The sequence below is a fragment of the Lupinus angustifolius genome, chromosome LG01, assembly GCF_001865875.1.
Source record: "Lupinus angustifolius cultivar Tanjil chromosome LG01, LupAngTanjil_v1.0, whole genome shotgun sequence".
Lineage (NCBI taxonomy): Eukaryota > Viridiplantae > Streptophyta > Magnoliopsida > Fabales > Fabaceae > Lupinus > Lupinus angustifolius.
In genome coordinates this window covers 26,232,073-26,252,837 of record NC_032009.1, presented here as the reverse complement: position 1 = coordinate 26,252,837, position 20,765 = coordinate 26,232,073, and the positions used below count along the sequence as shown (strand labels likewise).

Sequence of the window (20,765 nt, the reverse complement as noted above, 5' to 3'; positions counted from 1 at the left end):
CACCTGTACCATCACAACCTCTTCCAATGCAGCACGTGCACCACACCTTCTCTGGTTGCCACGTTGTGGTTTCGTGGTTAACCTTCTCATGTTTTAGGTAGCCGCCACCACAAACCACCATAAATATCGTGCCCCGCTCCACCACCAACTATATATAGTGGGAGCTAATTTAATCCTCACATAGTCATTGTTACTACTTCCGTTACAAAACAATTTCTCATGTCGATCTCTCGATTGATAAGTTATTAGTGAGAGAGTTTTTTGTGTTTGAGCATCAAAAAATGGAAGCACCCATGTTATCAAATATTGAAAGGAGTTCATCAATTGAAAGAGAGCCTAGGACTCTTAAAATTCACCAACTTCAATCTGCAAGGGTTAGTAAAATATTCTCTTCCTTTAATTTAATATTTTCCATTTTATAATTGTTAGTGATAGTATATGTATATAGTATGGATTCTGTAATAGGATCATGGACTTTGGTTAATGATGCTAATAGTCTAATTAATATGGGGTGTACATGTTATATTGTTAATGTTGATGGGTTTACAGGATTTCGCAATATATATTTTGAATACAAGGAATTTTGAAGAAGCTTCCAGAATTTTCACTGAGGTAATTGCTTCTATAACTCTCCTTTATCCATTACTATATTTGGCCGTATCATTTTTTTTGTTGGGTACAGCACGTAGTATGACTCTGCATGAAAACAGTTTACTATAAACATTGTCTTCGTATGTGAAGTTTACGGGTTCTTGACCAAGAATATAACAACCGAAAAGACCTCAGTATAAATTTTAAGTAGTTTTCTATATTTTATTTTAGATATTATAAGATCACAAAATATTATTTAGTCAATTGTGTGTATATAATTAGGTATGTTTCTGAGTTGATTTATGAGGTGGAAAGATGATAATCATGAATTAATACCATGCAAAAGAATTTCTATTTGTGAAAAGATAGCAATCATAAATTTATGTTTGTCAGTTGATTTAAGTTTGTTCCCTACTTCCCTCCGATTGATTTTTGGTTTGAAAAAGGTTATGATGAAAGCTTCTGAATCATGAATAATTTACTTGTGAAAGGTTTTCTAAGTTTTACATTTATCTTATTTCCCCTATAAAATTCCACTTGTATACAACTCCTCCAATTTCAGATTTAGGGATAGGTTGACACTATTATAAAAGCAAATAAAGTTAAAAGTGGGAATAATGTATTTATATATTAAATAGTAATGAACTTCGTTTTCTAAATGTATATTTGCCTTTTTTCAATATGATAGATTTGATTAAAGTGGAGTCTTCAACCTCATCTACCTCTATGATCGCTGTGCATTGCTTTTTTAGATGGATGATTGAGTCCTTTAAATAAATTGTGTGAAGCTGATTTTTTACTGAATCATAACTTATTATCTTCTCTACATTTATGAGCAGAATACCACTTATTATATAACTAGGCATGTTTAGACAATTTTTTCAGTGCAAAAATTCTTATTTGTTAAAACATTCCATTTTTTAAAAACCTTCTACATATCTAGTTAACAAAATCCTTCAGATTTTACATAATGTAATTATGTGGGCACATAAGTTTTATTTATATTTTCAAGAGCCATAAACATTTAAGGATAACTTATTGGCAGGGGTTAAAGCCAGTGATTAGTGCTGCTTCCATGAAGGGATCTAATGTGAGGATGGATATGCATTCGGGTGAAGAATTTGAGTTAAAGTTGAACGTGAAAAAACATAACATAGTACGAGAAGCACCTAAAGTAGAATTCAGAGACATATCATCTGCACCGTTCTAGACAAATATGGTTAATTATTCAATCAGTGTCCTTGATGACATACAAGTTGTATAATAATTCTTGTTAGGTTTATATATATATATATATATATATACTGCCACCATAGCATTTCTGTTTTCTGCCAATAAAAAAAAGCATCGGGAATCTATGTTTTAAACACAAGGAACCACATCAAATGTCCAACCAAAACCTTGAATTACTCCCATCACCTATATCCATCGAATGCCATTAACTAAAATACTTTGCTCACGAGATAGGCCTTCTAGATCCTGCCACCACATATAATCAACAGCGGAGGGGAAGATGTCCAAGTCAATCCCATATTTTGAGTTAAGCACCTTAACCCACAACGAATTCGACTCATAAAGTCTACGTCATTTCCACTTACAAAGTAAGGTTTTGTTGAATATGAATAGATTTTTGACACTAAGACTTCCCTCTTTTTTTGGTTTGCAAATATCATCCCACGACACCCAAGTTATCTCTCTCCCACCAATTTTATTCCCCCGCAAAACATTTCGTTGGAGAGACACCAATTGACAGATTACCTTCTTGGGAGCTTTGTAAAGAGATAACATATAAATTGGAACACTATTGAGAACAGAGTTAATAAGTATAACTCTCCCACAGAGACAACATCTATAACACATTTCCAAGTTGCAAACCTTCTCAGATTAGCTCTGACAGGGACACCCATATAAGAAAAGGGAATAGAGCTCACCTTACAAGATAAGAACTCAGTTGCTGCATCAATAACTAAATCCTGTATAGTAATGTCAATCAATGAACTCTTGTGGAAATTAACTCTGAGTCCTGAAACCAGCTCAAAGCACCTCAAAGAGCTCTTAATCGTCCAAAGATTATTGATGTCTGAATTGCATATTAGAACTGTGTCATCTACAAACTGCAAAATAGAAATTTCAACTCTCAACCTTCTCACTTTGAAACCACCAAACAGACCCAAGGAAACAACCCTCCTAATCATCCCAGCAAACCTTTCAGCCACTATTAGGAACAGAAAATGAGCCATCAGATCCCCTTAACGGATCTCTTTGATCATATTCCAAGCTTCAATGATCATATTCTCCTTTTAATTAAGGAAGAATTCCAAGTGTGAAGAAGTTCCACATTGTACTTAAGTGGATGAGTTAATTAAATAACATATAAATATAGGAAGCGATATACCTGATGTCTTAAGATTTTGAGTAAAGGTTTTGTATCAAGCCTACTTATATGTTCATATGACCCATTGATGAAAATTTCTTATTCCCATCAATTGATGTCAAAGTCGATGGTTTGACGACTCAATCGAGTATTGAAGTGATAATTGCTCGATAAATCCCTGCGAAATCCTTTTGTCGAAGGTCTCGCCAACGAGAGGAGAGACAACATATTTCATTAATGACAAGACAAATCAATGACGATACAAGTAGATAGACACTTGAAGCTTTATCCAATAACCGAAAGGGGTAGCTCACATTTGAGAGAAGATGTCAATTGTGTAGTAGTAAATGTATTAAAGAATATATAAGTTGATGAACTCATAGACCTAATGTCATAAAGTTTTGAGTCAAGATGTGTCAAATTCACTTATATTTTTCTTTCATTTAACTAACGAATGATACTCTAATGCACTGATGAAGACCTTCCTACAAGGGTAAAAGTTATATTCTCAAATAATAATTTACGAATGGTAGAAATATTTAAGTTCTATTATTTTATTTATTAAAGATACTAAGAGACATCTTTCATCGTGGAGTAGAATATCCATTTGTGCAGTATATATTCATTTAATTGGCTATTCCATAATGATACGACTATTTGTGAAAGGAAGTGTATAATAGAATTATAGTGTAATATTCATATAAAGATTTATACATAGTTAATACATTATTTACTATTCATTTTGATTACTTTTTCCAAAAGTCAATAATGATAAAAATTAATGGTAACGACTCAGTGGTATAGTAACTATATATCCCTGAGTTCACGGGTTCGAGTCTCGGAAGCTGTCCATGGAGGAGAATAAAATACTCTGGGTTATTTAAGCTTGGGGTTACAAAAAACTCTTATTATAAATATTGAGAATAAAATATCTCTTCATATCAGAGATAAGTTATCTCCTTAAATCCACACAGTGTTTGACATGTGTTTTGTTTTTTATAGTATATTCTAAAAGAACAAGATCCTCTCCATTAATGGAGAGGCAAATAGTTATTTTTACACATATTTTTAGTGACAAAAATGTGATTTCATGGTAAATAAATTGATAAAATGTTATTACATGTTGCTTTTACGTGGTACTTACATCTTCATTAATGGAGAGAATTCTTACTCATTTTAAAATGAAAACTTCTTGAATGAAGAAAAATAAGACACATGTATGTCAAACACCATATAAACTTAAAGAGATAATTTATCTTATAATATAATGAGATATTTTATCCTCATAATTGTTTTTAGGTAAAATTTAGCATCCTATTTCATCCTCCATAAATTAAAAAATGTGACTCAATTTTTTTAGACTTGAAATTGTGTTGTCCTAATTTTTGTGGTACCTCATGTAATATTAATTATAGTTGGTTAAAAAAATTATTTATATTAAAATTATAATTATTAAATATTTTTCTGATTTAGGGTTTAGCACAAAAGTTGGAACAACATATGTGCTTCTTGGTATGTTTACATTGGTTTAATTATTGATAAATCATTATTAGAATGAAATTATGTAACTGCCCTACTTCAATCTTGGGTGAACATCATTAAGAGGTCTTCCATTAATGATGAAATTGCATTAGCCAACTTGCTTTTGGTTTTGGTAACCTAATTCAATCAACTTTATCTCTTCAAGTAATTAACGAATTACACTGCTCCACTTAAACAAAAGTTATTGTTATTTAATACATAATTGAGCTCGTCCGATTATTTTATAATGCTTAATTGTCGTGTACCAAAACATAGTTAAGCATTTAGACACCAAACATTTTCCATAATTTAAGAAAGACCCACGAATCAACTATAAGATAGTGAAACTCAAAATTCCATCCTGTATTGCATATATATATATATATATATATATATATATATGCAATACAGGATGGAATTTTGAGTTTCACTATCTTATAGTTGATTCGTGGGTCTTTCTTAAATTATGGAAAATGTTTGGTGTCTAAATGCTTAACTATGTTTTGGTACACGACAATTAAGCATTATAAAATAATCGGACGAGCTCAATTATGTATTAAATAACAATAACTTTTGTTTAAGTGGAGCAGTGTAATTCGTTAATTACTTGAAGAGATAAAGTTGATTGAATTAGGTTACCAAAACCAAAAGCAAGTTGGCTAATGCAATTTCATCATTAATGGAAGACCTCTTAATGATGTTCACCCAAGATTGAAGTAGGGCAGTTACATAATTTCATTCTAATAATGATTTATCAATAATTAAACCAATGTAAACATACCAAGAAGCACATATGTTGTTCCAACTTTTGTGCTAAACCCTAAATCAGAAAAATATTTAATAATTATAATTTTAATATAAATAATTTTTTTAACCAACTATAATTAATATTACATGAGGTACCACAAAAATTAGGACAACACAATTTCAAGTCTAAAAAAATTGAGTCACATTTTTTAATTTATGGAGGATGAAATAGGATGCTAAATTTTACCTAAAAACAATTATGAGGATAAAATATCTCATTATATTATAAGATAAATTATCTCTTTAAGTTTATATGGTGTTTGACATACATGTGTCTTATTTTTCTTCATTCAAGAAGTTTTCATTTTAAAATGAGTAAGAATTCTCTCCATTAATGAAGATGTAAGTACCACGTAAAAGCAACATGTAATAACATTTTATCAATTTATTTACCATGAAATCACATTTTTGTCACTAAAAATATGTGTAAAAATAACTATTTGCCTCTCCATTAATGGAGAGGATCTTGTTCTTTTAGAATATACTATAAAAAACAAAACACATGTCAAACACTGTGTGGATTTAAGGAGATAACTTATCTCTGATATGAAGAGATATTTTATTCTCAATATTTATAATAAGAGTTTTTTGTAACCCCAAGCTTAAATAACCCAGAGTATTTTATTCTCCTCCATGGACAGCTTCCGAGACTCGAACCCGTGAACTCAGGGATATATAGTTACTATACCACTGAGTCGTTACCATTAATTTTTATCATTATTGACTTTTGGAAAAAGTAATCAAAATGAATAGTAAATAATGTATTAACTATGTATAAATCTTTATATGAATATTACACTATAATTCTATTATACACTTCCTTTCACAAATAGTCGTATCATTATGGAATAGCCAATTAAATGAATATATACTGCACAAATGGATATTCTACTCCACGATGAAAGATGTCTCTTAGTATCTTTAATAAATAAAATAATAGAACTTAAATATTTCTACCATTCGTAAATTATTATTTGAGAATATAACTTTTACCCTTGTAGGAAGGTCTTCATCAGTGCATTAGAGTATCATTCGTTAGTTAAATGAAAGAAAAATATAAGTGAATTTGACACATCTTGACTCAAAACTTTATGACATTAGGTCTATGAGTTCATCAACTTATATATTCTTTAATACATTTACTACTACACAATTGACATCTTCTCTCAAATGTGAGCTACCCCTTTCGGTTATTGGATAAAGCTTCAAGTGTCTATCTACTTGTATCGTCATTGATTTGTCTTGTCATTAATGAAATATGTTGTCTCTCCTCTCGTTGGCGAGACCTTCGACAAAAGGATTTCGCAGGGATTTATCGAGCAATTATCACTTCAATACTCGATTGAGTCGTCAAACCATCGACTTTGACATCAATTGATGGGAATAAGAAATTTTCATCAATGGGTCATATGAACATATAAGTAGGCTTGATACAAAACCTTTACTCAAAATCTTAAGACATCAGGTATATCGCTTCCTATATTTATATGTTATTTAATTAACTCATCCACTTAAGTACAATGTGGAACTTCTTCACACTTGGAATTCTTCCTTAATTAAAAGGAGAATATGATCATTGAAGCTTGGAATATGATCAAAGAGATCCGTTAAGGGGATCTGATGGCTCATTTTCTGTTCCTAATAGTGGCTGAAAGGTTTGCTGGGATGATTAGGAGGGTTGTTTCCTTGGGTCTGTTTGGTGGTTTCAAAGTGAGAAGGTTGAGAGTTGAAATTTCTATTTTGCAGTTTGTAGATGACACAGTTCTAATATGCAATTCAGACATCAATAATCTTTGGACGATTAAGAGCTCTTTGAGGTGCTTTGAGCTGGTTTCAGGACTCAGAGTTAATTTCCACAAGAGTTCATTGATTGACATTACTATACAGGATTTAGTTATTGATGCAGCAACTGAGTTCTTATCTTGTAAGGTGAGCTCTATTCCCTTTTCTTATATGGGTGTCCCTGTCAGAGCTAATCTGAGAAGGTTTGCAACTTGGAAATGTGTTATAGATGTTGTCTCTGTGGGAGAGTTATACTTATTAACTCTGTTCTCAATAGTGTTCCAATTTATATGTTATCTCTTTACAAAGCTCCCAAGAAGGTAATCTGTCAATTGGTGTCTCTCCAACGAAATGTTTTGCGGGGGAATAAAATTGGTGGGAGAGAGATAACTTGGGTGTCGTGGGATGATATTTGCAAACCAAAAAAAGAGGGAAGTCTTAGTGTCAAAAATCTATTCATATTCAACAAAACCTTACTTTGTAAGTGGAAATGACGTAGACTTTATGAGTCGAATTCGTTGTGGGTTAAGGTGCTTAACTCAAAATATGGGATTGACTTGGACATCTTCCCCTCCGCTGTTGATTATATGTGGTGGCAGGATCTAGAAGGCCTATCTCGTGAGCAAAGTATTTTAGTTAATGGCATTCGATGGATATAGGTGATGGGAGTAATTCAAGGTTTTGGTTGGACATTTGATGTGGTTCCTTGTGTTTAAAACATAGATTCCCGATGCTTTTTTTTATTGGCAGAAAACAGAAATGCTATGGTGGCAGATTATGGTGAATGGATTCACAATGTTTGGTATTGGAAAATAAGGTGGGGAAGGGATTTGTTGGAGAGGGAGGACAGTTTGGTATCAAATCTTTATGATGTTATTAATCTGTTTAAGTGCACTCAAGGTAAAGATGATAAGTGGTAGTGGAACCTAGAGGGTTTTGGAGTGTTTGTGGTGAAGACATCATATATAGAAGCTGTGGAGAATGGTTTTTCTCAGCAGGAAGTGGTGTCGGAAGAGCGTTCTGCTCTAAACAACATTCTTCTTAGGTGCTAGAAAACGATGGCATCGGCTAAGGTCTGTTGTTTTATTTGGAGATTTTTCAGAAATAGAGTGTCATGTAAAGAAGCATTGTTTAGACGTAATATTTTTCATAGGGAGGAAGACTTGATTTGTGTAGTGTACCATGAGTATCCCGAGTCTTTGGATCATCTATTTTTATCGTGTAATTTGGTGGTGGATGTTTGGTTGGAGTTTATGCTTGGCTTTAGATCCCGTTGGTTATTCTGAAGTCTATGGCTGATTTCCTCCAGCTTCATGACTCATACTGGAAGCCTCAAAAATGGAGGAAAATCTGGAGAATGGTCTGGTTCTATGTGGTGTGGTCCATTTGGTTGGAGATGAATGATGCAACTTTTAATGATAAAAATGTATGTGTTAACCATGTTGTAAATCTTATCCAAGTTAGAAGTTGGCAATGATACTATTCAAGTGGTGGTAGGATTAGTTTTCCTTTTAACCAATGGTGTCTTCAACCTTGGTTTTGCATTGATAACAATTGTATTAGAAACAATCCTTAGCTTGTTGCTTTGGGTTGCACCCCTTGTGCCATTCTAATACATTACCTTTTGTTGTTTAAAAAAAAATCAATATGATCACATTACAATTGAACATTTGTTGATGATCCATTTAATACATTTAATAATTCTCTTTCCAAAATCTTGGAATTATTTATCGGCTCTTGAAGAATATGAAATTCAACATACAAAGTTGAAGATAACATTTCTAATATGTCTTGAAAATGTGATAAACATTAATTATCCATCATCTTGTTATGAAGAAGCATTCCTACCTTTCATTATATCAAGGGAACTTGTGAGGATGATATGATAAGTGAGAAGAACAGTATAAAAAGTAAATGAGAGAGTTGATATATCCACCATAGTGTGAGAATAAACTATTCATAGTGAGAGACTAGAGTCACTTTGAATTACATCCTTGTTGGGTGAGATTAAGTGTTATCCTCTTAGAATGAGAAAGAGTGAAAGACAAATATTGTAATGATACTTTATATAGTGGAGATATCTCTGGACTAGGTCATGTAGTTATTTAGTTCTCAATCTGTGGAGGTTTTTCGACATTAAAATTATGGGCGTCATTCATCTACTTTGGTCTATTTTATTTATTTGCTTGTCGCATCCACAAGTACACATTTTGTAGCACATAGAGGATGAAATTGGTTCTGAATTTTCTAATAGTGGTATCAGAACTATGAGGTTCATCAGTTTAGGATAGTCTATATTATTTAAGATGAAAGAAATTTTAGTGACATACTAGAAAGATATAGTACTTCATCCTAAAAGGGTGAGAGAAATTTTATTGAGAAACTAGAGAGAAATCTTATTGAGATATTAAAGAGAAATTCTAGTGAGATACTAGAGAAAAATCCTACTGAGATGCTAGAGAGGTGTTGTATCCTATCCTAAATGGATGAGCGAGAAATCCTAGCGACAGACTATAAAGATATCCTAGTGAGAAACTTGAGATAAATCCTAGTGAGTATTACAAATGAATGGTAGGCTTTGTAAAATCTTTACACTGATAATGTATAGGTATTACACTCATAATAATAAAGATTTAAACTTTTTAATTAATATGAAATATTTTCGTTAGTATAAGACAACATATCTACCTTCTATCCACTACGCCAGAATTGATATTTAACAACGACCATTCAACGACGCTTATATGTTGAACGTTGTTAAATGTAAGGCAAAAGAGAATTAACAGCGCTAATTGAAGAAAGCATTGTTAAATGTGTTATCTTTAACATCACTTATTGAAACTAAAGACCATACATTCATATATTTAACAACACTTATTTAATGAGTGTTGTTAAATGTGTTATCTTTAACAACGCTTATTGAAGAAAATGTTGTTAAAGGTTTTCATATATTTAACAACACTTCATCAATAAGCGCTGTTAAAGATCATACATTTATATAAACGTTTGTTTTAGTGAGCGGAAATCTTTTCAAATTCAAAAACAAAACATCACACACAATAATACACATATCACTCAGTTTATTATTTCTCTTACTTTTCTTATTCTTCGTGAGTTACATTTTTTCTCTTCTGTTTTTAGTTTCTCTCTTCAAGCAAGTTATCGATTTTTTGTTTTTCTCTTCAAACATAAGGTTATCTTATTTTAGCTTATCTAATTCTTTTTTATCTAGTCTTGATGTTTATTATGAAGTTATGCGGCTATGGTGTTCTAGGTTTTTTATTATGGTTCACTGGTTTAGAACAGAAGGTTTGAGTATAATGGTATATGTTATTTCTCAATTGCTACTAATTTTGTATTTTTTATAACTTTTGTAACTTATTTAGAGATGTCATTTTCTATTTGTATTTGCAGCTTGCATTGATTATTGATGAACATATAAACACTTCGTAAGGACTTGCACATTGGAGGAGAAAGAATGAACAACTTGCGTAAGATCTCATTACTCATATGTTATTTTATAATATTGGAATTTGTTAATGTTGAATGTATTTGGAGTCGTTGGTGATTTAACAAATCTATTGTAAATGTGGTGAAGTTGGACATGCTTCTCATGTGTTTGATAAAATATTTGATAGATATATTGTCTTATTCAGAAAGTAGACATTTAACGGCGTTTGCTTCAGTGAGCACTGTTAAATGTCTACTTTCTACGGTGCTTCAAAAAACGCTGATGAATATAATTTTATGTACTGATGCGCTCACATAGAAAGTACCCCAAAAATATTATTAAATGATAATTTTAAACGTTGTTGTTTTGTTATTCTAGCGTAGCGATTATCATATTTCACTTTTACTTCCAAAAATATATATTTGATTGATCCCAACATCTCTACCCCAGGGGCGGAGCTATGAAGGGACAGGAGGGGGCAGCTGCCCCCCTAAATTTTTTTATTTTTTTTTAATACTTTTTTTTTACTATTTTCCTATGGGAATATATTTGTTGTCTCACAAAGTGTGTCGCTTCATGTATCATTTGGCCTAAAAATACTTAAATATTAAACTTTTAAATTATGAAATGTGACACATATTACACACTTTTTGGAGCAGATGTACTCTCTTTACCTATAGTTGACTAACGTCTTTATGAACATACTTGAAGTTCACATATTTCTTTAATTTGTAGCTTAATAAATAAATATTGTGCAACTTGTATGGTTCTTTTAAATATTATATATAATTGATCAAGTTCTCTTATACATTTAGATGTTGATGTTGTTTATAATAATGTGACTTCATTTGAGTTCATAATGATTTTACACTTGATGAAAGATATTATGTATGTATTAAAATATATTCTAAAGACATTTAATATTTGACAATATATATATTTTTTGTCCAAAATTTCTATCCAACGAGTTTCAAATAGCAATGAAGATTAGTTTAAAATCTCAATGTCAACATTTTATTTTTGGTGTCGTTAGCCAATCAAGTTTGACAAAATTCTATCATATGCCGTTAGTCATATCTTGCATTATCAAGTAATTCTTCTTATTTTATCTATTGTGGTTTTTACCATATGTCGTTAGTCATATATTGCATTATCAAATAATTCATCTTATTTTATCCTTTAGACAACATATTGATTTATATTTTAAAGGAAATAGTTAAAATTTTATCTTTGGCCTCCCCGTATATATCTTTGTTATTCAATTAATTTTAACTATAAATTGTAATTAAATATCATCACTCCTCCTAAAATTTTGATTATGATCTGCCACTTCTCTACCCTTTCCAACTTGGAAATATTCATGTTGAGTAACATTCCCACGTCTTAGTGTTGTTGAACCCTGTATAGGCAAAGGCAAATAAGCATACAGGAAAACAAATCTAAAACCAATGCTAAAAAAGATGTTACTATAATGTTACCATAAAAAAATATCCTCCCCTTAGGTTTGATGCCACGTGAAGCCTTGCTGATTCCTCCACGAGTAAAATGGAAGATTCTATGAAAAACATTTGGATGGCCATAGTGGAACCGTACCCGAAAATTGAAAAAATCTATCATGAACCAGACAATTCTGTATTATAAGTATTCTAATAATTTATTATCTTCTAATATAAGCAATTGAATTCTAATAAGCCAGCTGTATAATAAAAGCATAGCGGGAATCTTGGAGCATTATTGAGATAGTTAGTTATTACAGTTAGTTATTAGTTTTTCTAATTTTTCATATATAAATGATGGTATATTCTTTCTAATTCAATGAGAAATAATATAATTTGAGAGATTCATTCAATATGAGAATTAAAATTTATATTCTTTCTCTTTCTTTATTCAAGTTTTCAATTTATTATTCATGCATTCTTTCATACTTCTTGATTTATTAAGAAGATTTCTTTAATAGCTCCTAGCATTTTAATGTTAAGAATCAAGAGCAACAAAAGAATATAAATTTCATTCATTAAAAGAATTCAATGAATTACAATGTTGAAATATATTTTATTATTTGAGTTAATTTTGTATTAGGTTTTTTGTTAGTTGGTTAATTAATTTTTTTAATTGTTAGATTGATTAGTTCTTCTTCCTTCTGTATAATATTTTCATTATAACTTTTTTGTTCAACCAACTCAATTTAATATCATGTAATTCATTGAATTATTTCAATGAATAAATTTCATATTCTTCCTTGCTTTTGGTTATTAACTGGGGATATACTCACTTCAGATAGAATTATTTGGCCAATTCTGACAAAAGCTAGTTTCTTTATTTGACATCAAGACTCTAATGGAGATATCACTATATCAAAACCATCCCAAATTCTCTTTCATTAATGAAATTTTGACATGTACTACCTTATGTCTCATTTTCTATCTCAGATCAATTAGAATATTATGTTATGTTCTTAAAACTTATATTTTATTCATTTAGTAATATGTGATTAGTTTGAGACAGAGAATAAAACACCATTGGGACGAATGATTTCTGTCCTTCTGACACATAGTAACAGTGTTGTTAAAACCGTACCGGTTATCAAACCGGTCAGGGTACTGGTATAATGGTACAGTGGTTCAACCAGTGGTTCAATAATTAAATCGCCTGCCGGTTAAACCGGACATACCTACTTATATTTATATATATATATAAACCCATAACAAAAAAATTCCAAATAAGTAGCTCAAATTTATAATCAATATTTATAATGTACTCAAAATTCACATAAATAAACAACTTTAAGTCTTTAACAAATTCAAAGTCTAAATTAAAAAACATATATCAATCCAAAAGTATCACTTAACAACCGCAAAATATAAATAAATGACATAAGTTCACAACTCATTCTACAAAACAAATAAATTTGGAGTTTTAACATTTAACACTAATGAGTCAAAGTTGTCTCATATGAATATTATACTTTTCTACTAAATCCTATCTTCAGACAGTACTCCAAGATTACACAAATGTCAGGTTAGGAACCAAAATGTGTAATTTAAGTATGTCTTGGAAGTATGTGCCTTGAAGGATTGAAGAATGGTTGGAAAAATGTGTCACTTGTAATGAATTTTTAAGTTTTTTTAAAAAAAAAAAAATATGTGTATAAACCGGCCGGTTCACCGGTTTTGACCGGTTTTGATACTTGGCCGGTTCAACACTTGTACCGTATCGGTTAGAGCCTCGGTTCACCGGTTTTCCGGTTGAACCGGCCGGTACGATACGGTTTTAATAACTATGCATAGTAAAAAGAATATAATATCTATGCTATGATAGTATAAAATTTTTATGTACAATCGATACATTATATACTACTCATTTTATTACTTTTTGAAGAATCAATCAAGATAAATATCAATGGTTGATATTAAATAATAGTGTATCAAACTTATGTAATTTCAGTTCATAGCCATTTTTCTCTAGTAAAAAATTAACATATCCCTTTAACTTTGTTTTCTATTATTCATTTTTTTAATTGATACCAAAATTTTATTGTATGAAATAAGGTTGAGAATGATGTAGTTTTGGTACATATAATTTGAATTCAATTTTTACACTTTCAATATATAAATAATTATTTATATGTTTATTATTATTGATTTTTAAATAAAAATAAAAAAAATGTGGTAAATATATTATCGGTGTAAAAAAATTTGACTAACAATAATATAGATATTCTAAAAAGATATACAAAACAAAAATATACGAGATCCATTTCAGATAGAAAAACTAAATCATCATGATCTATGGTGTATGAGGACAAAATAAAAGCGACAACAAAACCATCACATAAACTAAATAAGCACTCAACCTAGTGGCCCTAGGTCCTAACTAATTTCCCAGACATATACATCATGAAAATGAGAAATTCTAACATCCAAGATCTTAATATACATTTAATGATTTAAATACTCAATCTAATTACGGAAGGCTTTGAATTTCTTCAAGATCATCATCTAAAGACAGAAAAACTTCGTCCTGCCATGAAAGCTCTGATCCACTGTCATCCTCATCACTATAGTAGTAGTTTGCACCTTGTTGAGATTGAAATTTCTTCCTTTCATAGACTTTGCATAAGACCCATTTGCTCCCACTTAGATCCTGTCTTTCACAAATACCAAATCAATACAACGTTCTTCACTTTATTATGTTATGTATAGGTGCATGTTGGCTTAATAAACAAAATTAAGCAAGAGTTTAAAATCTAGACAAAGTTTAAAATTTTTTACACTGTCATCTGTCGGCACATCATTGATTTGTATTACTTTTGTTTGAGAGATAATTAACATATGAATGGTGAATAATTTGCTAACAGTATAAAAATACTTACATTGTCAATATATACATATTAAATTCAATACTAATTGTGTTTTTTGGCAAATGACTTAATTAACAACAACACTTACATAAGATTGTGTGTTAAACACATATGAGCAAATATGATATTCTTGCATGACCCAACAGGTTTCAGTGCCACGTGGACCTTCCCCAAGGTAGAACACCAGGTACTTCTTGACTCCCACTTTCTTATCAGTGGCTGAGAATATAGGTTCAGTGACTCCTATTTCATTCCAATAACCATTTTCTGTGGTTTTGTTTTCTTTCACTTTTGTGAAGAAATAATGTTGATCTCCACTTGTCAACGCCTTACCTGTATAAGAATATATAAATTACTTTTAATGCATCAAAATATAGGTACACCAAATGTTTTTCATTTTATGTATTTTTGGAGGAATGTATATGCAAAAATAATTGAGAAATAGTAATAAATGTATATGATATAAAGAAAGATATTCAAATTTTGATGCATAAATAATAGGACTTTAATATATATATATATATATATATAATATAAGAGCTGTATATTTCTATTGAATATATATGAAACGTTAAGAAATTTGATACAAAATTTGTTTGAGTTAATCTTATATGATAAATATTTAAGTATTTGAAGTAGTTTATAAAAATAGTTTAATAACCTTTTTCTAAACTTTTATTTGCTAGTTTAGTAAATTTATTTGGAAAAGCTTACAAATAATTTAAAAAGAGCTTATAGTTCGTATAAATTCTCATATGATATGAACATATGTTTAGTAAATAAGTTCTTAATTACTCATTTTGGTCTCAATTATATGCAAAAAAATATCAATTTTTGTCTCAAATATAAGCAAATTTAACTACTTATATACCACTTATTGATTAGTAATTTTAATTATTGTATGTTTTTTATTAAACCAAATTAATTCATTTTCTTTTAACTATTTCTTTAATTAATGTATGCGAAAATAGCTATATTTATTTCTAAAAGAGATTGGAAGGAATATGTTATATTTACCAAAATGAATAAAAATGACTCTCATGTATCAAGATGAGCTCAATAAGTGGAGTGCTTATAAAAGTAGGGTGAGTATGGATCGGATTGAGATAGATTAAGATTTGTTCTTTACTTGACCCTAAATATTAGTTGGGATATTTTTTGAACTCGGAATCAATCCTAGACTTTTGATGCTAACGTGATCCTAAATATCGACTGAGACAACCTTTAAACTCAGACCCGATTAAACATGATGCATGTTTACTTTAGATAAAATATTCTCAATATTATTTATTACTATGAATATGTAATTTGACATATAAAATGATATATGTATATATATTATTAATCGTGTTATATGATGAAAAATTAAAGAATCAATGATATTTTTGACAAAAAAATATCATTACTCTGTACACATTTAAATAAAAATACATACAAACATGATGAGTAAGTGACCATGGGATGAGCCGATCGGGTTAGGCTTGGTCCCTCCCTAAATATTGACCGAGACTAATTTTTTGGTCTGTATTCGGTCCTAGACCCAATGAGACCTGACCCTATTAGGCGTCGATCATGATCGGACTATACTGGATGAGAGGGTAGGGTCCTACTTATGTTAATAGAAATGGTGTTTGACCCATATATGCAAGTGTATGATAAAAATATTGAACACCAATTAATTGAGCTAGGAAACTGATACAAACCATTTAATTCCCAAGGATCAGGCAGAGACACATGAAGATCAGGGATGATGTTGGAATAACAAGGTAGAGAATCCTTGGAATAGAGAAAATGAAGGACAAGTTGTTCATCTGTTGGAGAGAAACAAAACCCAGGAGGAAGGTTAATGTTTCCACTAGCCATCATATGTATTATTATTTGGTATTCCTTTTTAGTTTGTAGGACATTGTTACTTGGGTCAAGTTTCATCACTATATATAGAAGAGATAGATTTTTGGATAATTATAATTCAAAAATTGCATTGAGTTGATAGAAGAAAAGGTGGCGGTACGTGGAGTAGCAACATAACAAAGTAGGACCAACAAAGATGGCCAAGGAAGCTAACAATACAAGTTAGTTGTTGTCATTGATCGTTTAAGTATATATCAAATTATTGTGCAGCTATCATAACTATTTAAGTTAGTTAGCGAGGATAAGTATTATGAGAATTGAAACATGGGTCATCTTCATATAATGTATTTGTCCTCTTTTTTAATTGTTAATTCTTTCTTTACCCAAGTTGACATAATCCATGACGAATGTGTTTCCTATCAATTAATGTATTGTATTTGTGTGCCGATTTGGATATAGGAAATATCGTTAGAACTTATTTTATGGGTTTCTTTATTCACATAGGATTCAAAAGTAGAAATACAATATTGGGAAATGGAAATGATCTATTGAAATAAGTGAAATGTAATGTACTCAGCTTTTTCAAAACAACGTATAATTTTATGGTAACAAAATCCTTATTTTATTGGATGTGTGTACAAAATAAGAAAATCAGTCCTGGAAAATTAAGTCCAACACTTCATGAGATATAAAAATATCAATTTTCAAGGCAAAGAAAATATTATTAAAGAAGTGGTGGGGACACACTTCATCTTAAAAGAAAAGAAAAAAGTTCACAAAATTCTCATAAATTTTATGTCTTATATAAATAAATATTAAGAACTATTATTTCAAGAACTATTATTTCATTTTGATTACTTCTTAAATTTTATCTATTAATAAAATTGATCTCTACATATACATATATAATTTTAAATTACTAACAATGAAATTGAAATTAATATAATTAATAATCATTTGACTAATGTATGATATCGATTAATGGTCATTTTAAATTGTATGATTAATGATCATTTGAGGCATTTTAAACTGTACCATTAATGGCCATTTGACCCATATATTTTATGAATTTCTTCAACTTACAAGCCATATTTTTTTTAAGTCTCACTGGTATTGTATTGGATTTTGCATCGTTTAAATAATAACCATATGTCAATCACAATATTAAAAAAAAAACATAAGTGAAATTTTTTTATTGTTAGTAATTTAAAATTGTACATATGTAAGGACCAATTTTACTAATAGTTAAAATTTAAGAAGTAATTAGGAGGAAAAGATAGTTTATTATACCTAAAATATAAAATTTAAGGAGGTTTTATAATTATAAACTTTTTCATAAAGAAAATATTATTGTTCACATTTCAATAGTGTTTATCATTCTCTGCCCTCTTCATAATAAAAAAAAGACCCTAATTTGCTCATTTTCCCTATATTTTCCTCACCTTAACTATAACTTAAAACAAGAATTAGCGGGTATATATGCAAGGTGTGCCAGCTGCACACTAATTATTTGTTTATATGATCATCAATAATATTATTGCACCAACCTCTTCCCTGCATCTATTAGCAATTGTAATGATACTATAAAACTCACGTTATTGTACTTATATGATCGACAACATATCAACAAATAGAACAAACATAATTAAGCAAAGCTAGATCACGTAGGAACTTAGTTGCATTACGTAAACACTTAAACAATAATATTGGATGACTTTAAGGACTACAATATGTTCCATTTAGCCATCATTACCCTTCACTAAATGATAAAAATATATATGCTCTTGAGTCATGAAGTGGTTGGTGGGTCATACTTTAGCCAGCACAAAGCTGATCCATGGACAAGTGTTTTTGAACTCTACGTGCTTCTATCATTATGGCACTTAAACTTTTATATTCCTCTGACCTGGCTGGTTCCGTAACCAAATAGCCAAGAAGGGAAAAATCATATTCAGGATATTGCCACTAATAAAGAAGGAACAAGCATACACTGTTTTAAGATAGTTATATCATCATATATCTAATAAATCAAACTTTTTGATATTACCGTAGTTCACAACAATTTAGAATGACACGAAATAATCGTTACTAACTGAGTCACGACTAGCTTGCTATCTTTAAGATGTTTTCAAGTACTGCTAAAATTGTGCAAGCAGATTATCAATCATGTCGTCTCCAAGATAAAACAGTCAAGTTCTCTATTATACGATTTCTTACTACATTATAAGAGTCGCTCTCGAATACACCTACAATATGGCTATGACAATTCTTGAATTCCCACAATATGATTACCCGTGCCAATTCTTTTTCCACAATACTAACTATCAGTGTCAGTTCTCGAAATTTCTACTTTGGTTGCTTGTGCCAATTCTCAAGTGCCACAGAAAGAAAGAGAGAGAAGGTTGTCGGATATACATCGGTGGAATATAAGGGAGGAGAAAGAGAAGTTGAGAGGTAAATGTCTTCAATTTGGTGCAAATTATAATGAGGGAATGAAACCTCTATTTATAGTCTGAGGCCTCCAACGACTCTCTAACGACTCTTTCACCAACAACTCTATCATCAACGGCTCTATCATAATGACTGAGATCTCATCCAATGACTCTCTAATGACTCTTTCCTTATTGCATGTGTGTTGACTTGGTCAACACACTGTCCAAGCCCAAAATGCCACAAAAAATTAAATAAATAAATGTTTTATTAAAAAGAATGTTGGGTCACAACTTAAGGTTTATTACCTTTCAACTTCTTTCCTCCAAGCAAAGTGAGATTAATGAGTTTTTCATTTCACTTTAAAACATCATTCTTTCAACAAATTCCAACATAAAATAATATAAAAATATTTTTGTTTTTATAAATTTTTAATTAATTGTCATTTTTTAATTAGATATGGGGCACGAAGTGAGACAAAAATGAAACATGTGATCTACGTTCATAAAGAAAAGAAGTACATGTTGCTTTGAAATGTTAGTTATTTTCTATTTCTTACAATATAGTATAAGAGTGATTAAATAATATTTCCTTAGAATTATTGATGCATTTTATAACAAATATAAAATAATGAATAGACATTGACTTTTATACTATTTGAATTTGTCCTTATAATATATCATATTTTAATTAACTTCATTAGACTCATCACTATTTTTATTTAAAATATAACATTTATAATGATAGGACTGAAAATACACAAAGACCCATTCGATCTAAACAAAGGCCCATATGACTATCTGATTATGTGGTGGGAAAGTAATGGGTGCAATTTCTATTTTATTTCATCTCGGGCCTTATGTTGTTTTAGCCCATATCTAGTAGTTGAAACCCTAAAGTCTCTAGCTCATGTATTTAATCTTGCTCCAGCTAATACATGGAGGCTATGAATGATTATGAATTATCTTTTTCTGCACTTATTTTCTTATTATTCCTTATTTTAGCTCACTGTTTCTTTCTTCCCCAATCAAGACCCTATCATTTGGTGCTTTCATTCTTGTACTATGCCTCCTAAAACTACTACCAAGGATATTGATGAGTTATTGTTACAAATCTTTGGTGATAAATTTCATGAACAACAAGAACAGCAAGATTCCAGACATGCAACTATTACAGAAGCTCTTCACACCATCACTGAAAAATAGGCCAATATTTCTACCTTACCACCTCAACCACCATATCCCCCACAACTATCCCCATACCAACCTGGATCCTCCAATATATCAAACCCCAACCCAACAGCCCCTATACCCCCCCATTCCACCTCAACAGCCATCACATACCCATTTTCCTAAATATACACATTATCCTGTTCCCCATTTTTCACTCGTAATAACCCTTACATTCGCCTCAACTTCCCATATATGCCCCCACCCACAACTCAACCAAGACCCCCCAAACTACAACTTACTCCTTTTGACGGATCAGAACCCTTGGACTGGTTATTCTAAGCTGAGCAATTTTTTCAACTTTACCAAGTCCCTCCAGATCATCGTCTCCATATCATTTCATTTTATATGAAAGGGGAAGCCTTAAGC

At 30.6% G+C, this 20,765-nt stretch overlaps 2 protein-coding genes across 2 annotated transcripts; one reads left to right on the top strand and one right to left on the bottom strand.

The window, feature by feature from the left end:
* Positions 169-1,890, top strand: LOC109342870. Its single transcript, XM_019580906.1, has 3 exons — positions 169-374; positions 550-612; positions 1,637-1,890. The coding sequence occupies exons 1-3, from the start codon at positions 282-284 to the stop codon at positions 1,799-1,801; spliced, it is 321 nt and encodes a 106-aa protein (XP_019436451.1). The 5' UTR covers positions 169-281; the 3' UTR covers positions 1,802-1,890.
* On the bottom strand, positions 14,259-16,935 carry LOC109358836 (NAC domain-containing protein 104-like). Its single transcript, XM_019603311.1, has 3 exons — positions 16,590-16,935; positions 14,975-15,219; positions 14,259-14,669 (listed from the first exon to the last, which is right to left on the bottom strand). Exons 1-3 carry the CDS (start codon positions 16,813-16,815, stop codon positions 14,490-14,492), a joined length of 651 nt encoding a protein of 216 aa, XP_019458856.1. The 5' UTR covers positions 16,816-16,935; the 3' UTR covers positions 14,259-14,489.

What these genes read in the sequence shown, in the direction of transcription:
- LOC109342870 (XM_019580906.1), top strand. Translation starts at nt 282, where the DNA reads ATGGAAGCACCCATGTTATCAAATATTGAAAGGAGTTCATCAATTGAA. An exon ending in ACCAACTTCAATCTGCAAGG is followed by an intron (nt 375 to 549) that starts GTTAGTAAAATA and finishes ATGGGTTTACAG; the next exon opens with GATTTCGCAATATATATTTT. An exon ending in CTTCCAGAATTTTCACTGAG is followed by an intron (nt 613 to 1,636) that starts GTAATTGCTTCT and finishes ACTTATTGGCAG; the next exon opens with GGGTTAAAGCCAGTGATTAG.
- LOC109358836 (XM_019603311.1), bottom strand. Translation starts at nt 16,815, where the DNA reads ATGAAACTTGACCCAAGTAACAATGTCCTACAAACTAAAAAGGAATAC. An exon ending in TGATCCTTGGGAATTAAATG is followed by an intron (nt 15,220 to 16,589) that starts GTTTGTATCAGT and finishes ATTCTTATACAG; the next exon opens with GTAAGGCGTTGACAAGTGGA. An exon ending in TGTTTAACACACAATCTTAT is followed by an intron (nt 14,670 to 14,974) that starts GTAAGTGTTGTT and finishes TGTGAAAGACAG; the next exon opens with GATCTAAGTGGGAGCAAATG.